Source organism: Triticum dicoccoides, chromosome 7A (assembly GCF_002162155.2).
Source record: "Triticum dicoccoides isolate Atlit2015 ecotype Zavitan chromosome 7A, WEW_v2.0, whole genome shotgun sequence".
Taxonomy (NCBI): Eukaryota; Viridiplantae; Streptophyta; class Magnoliopsida; order Poales; family Poaceae; genus Triticum; species Triticum dicoccoides.
In genome coordinates, this window is record NC_041392.1 from 37,296,662 (window position 1) to 37,307,296 (window position 10,635).

Consider the following 10,635-nt stretch of genomic DNA (forward strand, 5'->3'; position numbering starts at 1 on the left):
GGCATTGCCCCACTCCTTGTCTGGTTTGCACACAAGGCATTCCCAGGCCAGAACTGGATCTTGCTTATCAACATGCCCTTGTTGATTGGTTCCACCGGCCAGGTGCCACCCGCCACTGCAGTCAACTACATCACATGGATATTTGTTGGGTTTTTGTCAGGCTATGTGGTCTATAGATACCGGCGTGACTGGTGGGAGCGACACAATTATCTGCTTTCAGGTGCACTAGATGCTGGTTTGGCATTCATGGCCGTGTTAATTTACATGTGCCTAGGCTTGGAGAACATCAGTTTGAACTGGTGGGGCAATGACTTGGATGGATGCCCCCTGGCTTCTTGCCCCACTGCTAAGGGTATATTTGTTGAGGGGTGCCCAGTGTATACGTGACCATTTCCTCATGTCTGGTAGTCCCTGTTTGCGGAAATTGGAAAGTGCCAACGAGCATGCAGGGATCAATGTAAATAATAAATGCTTATTTTCAAACCATTCATTCAGAGATGAGAAATTGGTGTTATTTCATATATATTTTCCAGAAAACATGTCAGGAGCACTGCCTATTCGTTAAGATGGATTTTTATTTTTATATTTACTGTTCAAAGTTTCAGAAAGATTCATGACAAAAGTTCTAGTAATTGCATAAAAAAGAATTGTATTGGCAACGGATTTTTTTTTGTCAAACCAAGTACTATTCCAGCTTGTAAACAAGTCATTCCATGATTATTTGGAATCTAGTAAAAGCAAGTCGCAACTTCATAACAGAGATTTCTTCCATGCTATGCAGCACAACAAATAACTTTATGATTGCAATTTCGTACCAAATGAGTAGATTAACAAGGGCATTACCAATAAAGCAGCAGGTTACGCTCTCCAAACATGAGAAAGAAAAATAAATATACGAATGTAAGAAGGAAGAGCTAGCTACTAGCTAGGACACCTCATACCTGGCCAAAAGATACATCAGGCATCCACGACATCTTCCGCCCGGCGTGGTGCTGGCTCCGTTGTACTATGTCAGGTCTCTGGTCCAGAAGACCGGCGAGCGAGCAGAGGCATCGGGGCACGGCTGCCTCGCGTGGCATGACGGGCAATCGGACCGCAGTGTCATGTTCCTCTGCTTCGGGTGCATAGCTGAGGTGAGCCACTCGGAGGAGCAGATCAGGGAGATCGCCATTGGGCTGGAGAGGTCGGTGGTACGAGACCCCAAGAGTGTCAACAACGACGACCCGGACCTCCATGCGCTCCTGCCGGAGGGGTTCGTGGAGTGAACCGACGGCTGCGGGCTCGTCAGCAAGCGGTGGGCACCGCAGGTGGACGTGCTCCACCACAGGGCCATGCGGGTGGAACTCGGTGCTGGAGGGGATCATGGCTGGTGTGTCAATGTTGGGCTGGCCGCTGTACGCGGACCACAGGATGAACAAGGTGTTCATGGTGGAGGATCTGAGGATCGCGGTGGAGATGGTTGGGTGGCAGCAGGGGCTGGTCCGGGCCGACAAGGTGGAGGCTAAGGTTAGGCTTGTGATGGAGTCCTAGACAGGAAGGGAACTCCAGGAGCGAGTGTCCGGTCACCAGAAAGGCACCGCCGTGGCCTGGAGCGATGGTGGCTCGTCACGGTCGGCTTTCAAGCGGTTCCTGTCGGACATGAACTGCCGCTGGACAGTCCATGCGCACTTGAGCAGGCATCAGACTATCGGAGCCAGAGATGATGGACATTACTCGCTCTGCTGATAAAGTTCAGTTAAAAATAATTCAGTTGGGACAGTCCTGACCGACTTGTACCCAGGATGTGAAGCAGAATCACATCTGTACTTACCTACAAACAAACAATTACACTAGTTCTCAGGAAGCTTGATAAATGAATAAACAACATATCAAAAATTGACTTAACTTGAATGAAACGTCCTACTTTTTAGTCCCACAACATATGGTTTACTTCTTATTATTCTACTAGGGATTTGGATGTGGTCTGGCTCCAAGTTAAGGGCATCCCTTTGGATAACAGAAATTAAATTGTCCTACTGCTGCAAATGCAGGTAGCTTGGTAAGCAGAACTCTAGCTGTTGACAGTTTCAGTCTGAAAAACTGTAGATTATGTTGATCAAGGTACAAATAGGGAACAAAGATATTTTACCAGTTCCTCCTGTAGTTGAGATAAATCCGTGGGAAGCTTCTACGACATTGAGCTTACAAGAGCAATTCATCAGGTTGAAGCAAGAGCTGAGCTGCTGACAGGGAGCAGAATCATATACGTGCTTCTGATCACTAGGGACCTTTTTATAACATATGTTTCACAAAACTAAGAGGAATACACTATCATCATCAACAACAATACCGCCAGAGATAACTCTAAATGGTCGTCAGAATCACCGCCATCTTCCTCTCTGTTGCCTTTCCCTTCCCTCACCACAGCCCAGCAGTTTCCACCAGTGACCATGAGGATTGAAGGTCTCTCACAAAGTACTTCAATATAGGGCAAGCCATGGACCACATCCTCTTCTACACTGCAGAAATACAATGTGCCAGGAAGATCTGAGTTGCAGAGGCAATGACAAGGAAATGAGAACTGAATACAGAGTAATAATGGGGTTTTAGCTGAGCAACCAAGAACACCATTTAACTCTACACTATTCATCCAGAAAGTTTTGTTGCTAACAATTAGCAGCTCCAGTGCCTCAAATATTCTCCAATCTTATTCTTGCGACGGTAATCTGAACAGTTTTCACATGACCCAAGCCTCCTGTAACTCCCTATTTTCACACAATTTGATACTAAGTGAGCTACAAATCAAAAAGCTTGATATGGACCCCTCCATGAGCCCATCAAACAGCCTCCTCACCTTCACAAACATTCTATTCTTGCACAATCAATAGATCAGTGTGCTACTGACCATGTTAGTTATAGTGGAAGACGTTTCCAGAGAAGTTGTTAGTTGTTACAGTGGAAGACTAGTGGCATCAAGGCATCAACTTCCTTGAGAAATTTATTCAGAATACAATGATCAGTTTGGGGCTTTCAGCCATAGTCTGCACACCACACCTTATGGTTATGTATCTAGCACTGAGTTGAGATGCTTGTTCCAAGCATCACTCTTAGTATCTAACACTCTCCTGATAAAGAGCTCCCAAGAATCCCCATCCAAGAAATCCCCACCACTTAAGGCAGCAGTTTGAACAATTTTGCCAATAATATCATCGTGTATTGGCTCAGAAAGGCTATCAACCAAAACTTGGTAAAGAACCTTGCTTGGGGTGCACCCTTTGGTCATCATCTCAGTAAATACTGCGGCCCCTTCATCTGGCTTCCCAATTTTGCAAAATCCCTTGATGAAGGCCTCGTAAGTCATGGAATTTGGCTCATATCTCCGTTCAACCATGTCATCGCACACCTGCCCAGCCTCTTGTAACTTCCCATTTTCACATAATCCGGAAATAAGCGAGTTATAAGTCAGTAAGCTTGGCTTGTACCCCTTCTCGAGCTCATCAAACAGCTTCCTTGCCTCCCGAACCATTCCGCTCTTGCATAACCAATAGATCAGTGTGTTCGTGATTGTGTTACCTGGTGGGACGTTCTTCTTCACCATCCATCTCCACATTCCGTGTGCTTCGTCTGCCTTTCCGTCCTGGCACAGCACATCGACCACCTTAGCAGCCAGTGGTGTGTCTGGTGTGTAACCTGCCCCAAGCATCTCGCCCATTAGATTGCACGCCTCGGCAGATTTCCCCTCCTTACAGCATGCCTCAATCACGACTGAATACGTAACCTCATTCGGCTGCACCCCAGCTGCCTCCATCTCGTCCATAATCCTAGCTGCATCCTGTATCTTCCCGGTCCGGCAGTACCCATCGATGAGCACCGTGTACATCGTAACATCTGGCACACGCCCACCGGCAATAATATCATCGAATAGCTTCTGTGCGCCCTTGAGATCCTCCTTGGCACAGTATGCGGAGAGAACCGTCGTGTAGGTGACGACATCAGGGACGATCCCCCACCCGGGCATTTCATCGAGAACCTTGAGGGCGGCATCGAGGTCGCGGACGCCAACGAGCCCCTTGAGCAGAATGTTGCAGGAGACGAGGTCGGGCGTGATGTAGAGCTTGGTGGGCGCGGCGCGGAAGAGGGCGGCGGCGAGGCGGAGGCGGCGCGCGGCGACGAGGGAGTGGAGGAGCGCGTTGAAGGAGCGCACGGAGGGGTGGGAGTTGAAGGACGGGAGGGAGAGGAAGAGGCGGAGGGAGGGGAGCGGCGGGAGCGCGCGGAGGAGGGGCAGGAAGGCGCGGTCGGAGAAGGCCGGGAGGCGGGCGGCGCGGAGGGCGGAGAGGACCGGTGGCAGCAGGTCCGGGGGGGCGCCGGCGAGGCGAGAGAGCACCGCGGCGAAGACGGGGATGGATGGGGGCAGGGGCGGCGTGGCGCGGAAGAGCGCGTGGCGGAAGGCGAGCACGGCGAGCTGAGGGGTCGGGAGGCGGAGGAGGAGGCGGGAGAAGCTCCGGGGAGTGAGGCGGCGCGGCCAGGGCTGCACGGGCGGGGTGACGGTGCAGTGGGACGGCGGCGGGAGGGAGGACGGGAGGTGCGCGAGGTGGGCGAGCTGCACGGTGGTTTTGGCGGACGGCACCGCGGCGGAGAAGGCGCAGGCGGGAGGCGGCGCCGCCGGCCAGCGCCGCGGCGGCATGGCGGCGCGGGTGAGGTCGAGATGGCGCCGCATCGGCATGGTATTTGGGGGATAGAGAGAGGAATTACAAACGGGAAATCAAAAGGACGTGCGAATAAGAACTGCCTTCTGGCTTAAAAAAATACAAACCCATCTTAAATAAACAGAAAAGATAAATCCCAAACATTCATTATTTGATCATGGCAAATGAAAAGTCTTTTTAGGCAATTTTAGTGACACGAGGATTGCAAATTTAGTTCGGCAGGCAAAAGATACACTGAGCACGGATTTATCATGCGTGTCAACTAAATTTGAAATCCTCGTGTCACTAAAAATGTCATCGAAAACATGTCAATAAACAAACCTTCGGGCGTAATCAAGGTCCTAAATAAATTTGACTCATTAAAAGTAGGTTAACATGGCTATTCCCTCCATTTCATATTAATTCTCACTAAAACAATGTGTATCTAGATATATCCATTTCAACCACAATGACTATGGGGTGGAGGGAGTACTTTTCTTCGCATCCCTTGCTACAACAGAAACAATGAACACTGACCGTCAATCCGGTCAATAGCTTGGCCCAGGCTGCTCGGACCGTAGGAGTTGTGGCTCTAAGGGCTCGCTTGGACTTGGATTAAGGTTGCAACTCGGGTGAAAACCATAGTTATTGTTGTTGTTGTCCTCGTCTCATCTTCTCTCACCCACCTCACCGTCATCGAAGGGAGCTGACAGACAAAGCCTCTTTGGGCGACAATGCTGGTGGGGTCATCTCCTCGGCGTTGCATATACCGTTCAGCTTGAGCATAGTGATGGTCCTTGATGGTGCGTGTTTTGGCGGAGCCGCGATGCTGGAGCGACGACTCGAGGGCCTCTTGGCAGTGGTCGTGCTGCTATGGCAGCAAGAGCAGTGTGGTTGTGGCATGGATCTAGTCCTATACTATGTTCTTACTTTCGGTATAAATTGTGAACATGTGTGATTTGGATTTCGTTTCGTGCACCCGTGTTTGAAATGTTGCTGAATTACATGCATTCGACACATCAAGGTTTGCATCTGCAGGTGCTTGATCTATGCCCGGGGCCTCTTTGATTCATAGGATTCTAAAAACACGAGAATAAAAAAACATATGATTGAAATGTCATGGCCATCTCAATCAGATATGATTTTGGTTGTTTGATTGCATCATAAAAAAAGCAAAATATTCTTTTAAAGAGGTTTGAGTGGATGCTAAAATCCTATGGAAGGTAGAACAAAGAAATCCTTAGGAAAATCCTATGGGAAGTAGAACAAAGAAATCCTTAGGAAAATTTCTATAGGGTTCAATCATGTGAATCAAACAACCAACATAGGTAAAAATGCTAAACATTCTAATCCTCTAAAATTTCTATGAAAAAACTTTGAAACAAAGGAGCCCTCAGCGTTGCCTCCCAATTCTTCTCGATGAACTTTGCTTCTTTTTTCTAATGTTGTTGAAATCTGTTGAAACTAGATGATAACCCGCATGTTGTTGTGGGAATCGTTTGCAGTATATTTAGATGATATTTGATAACATGTGAACCAAAATAAAAAAATGTATACAACTTAGTATATTTTATGGAAAACGCTTAAAATCAGGCGGATGATTTTCTCGCCGCTTAAATCCCTTTCCTCTCTCGCCACGTGTCCCTTGTGGGACCGATGAAGCCTTATCTTCTCGGTCGTTCCAATCTCATCGTCTCTCTCGCTAATCCCCTCAGCACTAGCACGCTCTCTCTCCCCCACCCCTTTTCTCTCTCTCCCCAGCGCCCTCTCCTCCCTGGGCTGATGCCCGGCCGGCCACCACTCCTCGCCGGCGCTAATTGCTGCAGGAAACTCCGTGGCGACCTGTTTTTGCAAAGGAAGAGACGCCCACCGGTGCTTTTCACGGGGAGCCGCCGCGTTTTTCTTCTTCAAATCAACGCGACCTCGCTGCTGTTGCAGAGGAGCCAACCGGCGGCAAGCCGGCTGGTCGTTGCGGCAACGCTTGCTGCAGAGCAACACGTGAAAGGGAGCTTCGCCGGAGGCGGCGGCGCTGCATTGGAGCTCCGACGCGGCTGCAATGGAGCTCGGCTGGAGTTGCAATTGAGCTTTGTTGGAGCAGTCAGAGCTTTGCCAGGGCTGCAATGAAGCTCGAACGGAGTTGCAGTGGAGCTTTGCCGGAGCGTCAGTGCTGCGTTGGAGCTCTGCCGGGGCTGCAATGGAGCTCAGCCGGAGTTGCAATGTAACTTCGTCGGAGCGTTGGTGTCGCGTTGGAACTCATCGGACGCCATTGGTGCTTCATTGGAGCTTCGAGCGAGGCTGCAGTGGCGCTGGGTTGAAGCTGACGCGCTTGCTGCTGCCTGCTGTGATCCAACGACAACCAACACCCTGATCCAACGGCTGAACAGGCAGAAATCATCCGACTTATTTGTAGCAGCCGCCTTTATATTTTATTAGGTGCAGTTGTAAAATATTTGTTGAATATAAGTAGAATAATAGAATGAATTCTTTTTCATGCGTGGTTGCATGTGGTGGTTGGTTTTTTCCATGCATGGTTGCATGATGAGGTGGGTCTTATCCCATTCATAACTGTATGATGATGTGGCATGCTTGCATGTTGAGATAAATAAGTTAGTGGGGATGAATCTCTTAGGTATATAGAATATGTTGTTGCTTTCGGTATAAATTGTGAACATGTATGATTTGGATTTTATTTGTGCACCCATATTTGAAATGTTGCTGAAAAATATGCATTCAAAACATCATTGTTTCACTAATATTCTGTTGGAACAAACATGACACGAGATTTACACATGCAATAGGGTAAGACAAATTGCAATAGAAAAACTTCTGGCAGTCAAGTTTCTGGGATTGATTTTGCCTCGCCTCGTGTGGCCTTAGGGCTATGAAGGTACCGTGGATCCTTGCCGGTGAGAGGGTTTCTGCTCCATTTTAGGTAATTTTTGAGTTTGTTTAGGGTTTGTGCCATGCTCATGAAGGCGAGATAGTGGTGGCTCCAAGAAGATGGAATGAGATTCTCCCCGCCTAGCACACGTCTTGGCGGTGCACCTAGTGTCGTCTAAGGGCGTGTGGATGTGTGTCATCAGTGGATCTCATAAGATTTGGTCGGCGTTTGACTTTAGTGGATCTGTATGGATCGGGTATTCGTTCCTCTGTGTTCGTGTGTCTACAGGTTGGATCCTTCCGATATATACTTCTCTTCATCACGATGGTTGTTGTTCTGGTGTGCTAATCCCGAGGCCTCACTAGGACGCATTCCCTTGTGTCTACTACAACAAGGTTTGACCGGCTCTGATGAGGGACAAATGACGACGACGGCAAGCCTTTGGCTTGCTCCAGTGCTTGTAGTCGTCGCTAGGTGATTCATGGACCTCGATGTAATTCTTGTTATTTCTAGTGTTCTTTATACCGCCATGATGTTTGATGAATAGATCGGAAGGTTTTTCAGCAAAACAAAAAAGTTTGTGAGATTGATTAGAATGCAGTGCCCAAATGATACTAGAATTTTTGCTGAGTTATATTTTGGGAGCGGATTTTAAGAGGTAAATTTTGAGTAGATACATGTCAACAATATTTTCCAAACTTGTACATGGACACAAGCATGTAGAGCTCCAAACGAGTCGAGTTCGAGTGAGTTGAATTATACTCAACTCAACTTATACTAAAATTCAAGCAGGCTCAAGGTCGAGCTATAGAAAGTGGCTCGTGCTAAGCTTGTAAAAATATTGAGTCCATCTCAAGCTAGTGTCAAGCCAAATAAGATGTTCGTTTATAATCTAAGGCATTTTTTTCTAATAGGATGGGCCACAACAGAACATAAGAAACCATTATAAAATATTAATTTCAATCAAAATGATGATAAAATGAATTATTTCAAGTTAGTTTGACTTTGGCTATCTCAACTGAAGGTTAGTACTTAATAGTAAGAGATTGTGGATGAATTAGTAAGAGGAGAAAACGAATGTCCCTCCGATCTCAATCTTTGGCAAAAAATAACACTATATTTAACGCACAGTTGACCATGTACCATACTGAACTCAAAATTTTCCTCCGCTCTCAACCTGAGATGCTTCGGCAGCCCTGCACTGTCCTCATAAGTGATAGTGGGTGATAGTTCTACATCATACGTACGGCACCGCCACGCATCGCCTTTTGTTCTGCCGTTGTCGCATGTGGCAACAGATCACCCGTCGGCCATTGTACCAAGGAGGAGGACCTTCGATATGGCCGGGCCTAGACAACACCCTCGACGAGCAGTCTTGGGACAATGCGTCTTGCTGGGCAGTCTCGAAACAACACGACTCTTAGCAAAAAGGATAAATTTGGACTCAGTGAGAAATTTTATTATTCATGCACTGTTTGGATCGATTTTGTCTTTTTTGCCACGAGCTCCTCGTATATCCGAACACGGTGAAGTTTTGCATGGGCATCACACACTTGAGCGTCTTCGATGCAAAAAAATAAATCAGTTTTTTAAATAATTTTCAGTTCTTTTTAATTTGCATATGAATCTGGGCTTAAAAATGAATAATCGGAAACAACGACTTATACACTAAGTTGCACGAGATATTTATTGGCCTATCTAGGCCTAAAGCTAGATCTTTGTGTCCATGTCGTCGATGTTGAAGGAGAAATTATCCTCTATGAGTTTTGACGATTGAGTATTTATATTCGGTCTTTGTGGGTGGATCACCTTCCTAGCATGGTCTCCTGGTTCTACTCACGTAGCACTTCTCTGTACCTGCTGTGTGTACGCTGAGTTGATGCTATTGTTGGTGTCAAACCGGCAAATCTCGGATAGAGGGTCCCGAACTGTGCGTTTAGGCGGATGGTAACAGGAGGTAGGGGACACAATGTTTTACCTAGGTTTGGGCTTCTTGATGGAGGTAAAATCCTACGTCCTGCTTGATTAATATTGATGATATGGGTAGTACAAGAGTAGATCTACCACGAGATTAAGGAGACTAAACCCTAGAAGCTAGCCTATGGTATGATTGTTGTCCCTACGGACTAAAGCCCTCCGGTTTATATAGACACCGGAGAGGTCTAGGGTTACACAGAGTCGGTTACAATGGTAGGAAATCTACATATCCGTATGGCCAAGCTTGCCTTCCACGTCAAGGAAAGTCCCTTCCAGACACGGGACGAAGTCTTCAATCTTGTATCTTCATAGTCCAGGAGTCTGGCCGAAGGTATAGTCCGGCTATCCGGACACCCCCTAATCCAGGACTCCCTCAACCAGGCTTCAATGACGACGAGTTCGGCGCGCAGATTGTCTTCGGCATTGCAAGGCGCGTTCTCCAAATTCCGTGTACCTGTTGATTAATGTCCGGTTTCTTGTAGCGCTCCTTGGCTTCTACGCCCAATAATGGCCGTCTTCCACGTGTCAAACAAATACGAAAAGTCAGGGTGTTTTTTATATTTACACCCCTAGTCGCGTGAATGACCTGCCTATTTAAGGGGACGAGGATTTAGATCCAAACCACACCTTCTCCCCTCCGTGAGTATTCATCAGAGCGTATCCGACAGAGGTCCATTCTATCATGGCCGGCCGCCGCAGCTCCTCCTCTCGCCATTCCAGCCCTCAGCCTGGAGATTGGAAGAGGTGCTCCATCCCGCACAGCAAGCTAGTGATGCTCCAGACCAAGGGATTTCTCCCCCCGGCCTATATGGTCCCGGTTCAAGCCGGACTTGCCACCTATAATGGCGGAGAGCAAGCGGAGAGCGCCCCCAATCCCTCCAAAGGAGAGCGGGTATGCCTTGTCCCTTACTTAATAAGAGGGCTCGGATTTCCAATTCATCCGTTTCTCCGGGGGCTCCTGGAGTTCTATGGCCTCCAGCTGCACAACCTCACGCCTGCCTCCATATTGCATATCGCGGGCTTCGTAGCCCTTTGCGAGCTGTTTTTGGGCTGTGAGGCTCATTTCGCGCTGTGGAAAAGGCTATTCTGCCTTGTGCCCCGTTCTAAGAAGGG

At 47.9% G+C, this 10,635-nt stretch overlaps 2 protein-coding genes across 2 annotated transcripts; both read right to left on the reverse strand.

Moving 5' to 3' along the window:
* Window positions 1-270: 270 nt before the first annotated feature.
* On the reverse strand, window positions 271-2,244 carry LOC119332987. Its single transcript, XM_037606044.1, has 3 exons — window positions 2,129-2,244; window positions 942-1,810; window positions 271-411 (listed from the first exon to the last, which is right to left on the reverse strand). The coding sequence occupies exons 2-3, from the start codon at window positions 1,425-1,427 to the stop codon at window positions 271-273; spliced, it is 627 nt and encodes a 208-aa protein (XP_037461941.1). The 5' UTR covers window positions 1,428-1,810; window positions 2,129-2,244.
* LOC119329853 (pentatricopeptide repeat-containing protein At5g16420, mitochondrial-like) lies at window positions 2,244-4,703 on the reverse strand. Its single transcript, XM_037602951.1, has 2 exons — window positions 3,034-4,703; window positions 2,244-2,498 (listed from the first exon to the last, which is right to left on the reverse strand). The coding sequence occupies exon 1, from the start codon at window positions 4,700-4,702 to the stop codon at window positions 3,041-3,043; it is 1,662 nt and encodes a 553-aa protein (XP_037458848.1). The 5' UTR covers window position 4,703; the 3' UTR covers window positions 2,244-2,498; window positions 3,034-3,040.
* Window positions 4,704-10,635: the final 5,932 nt, after the last annotated feature.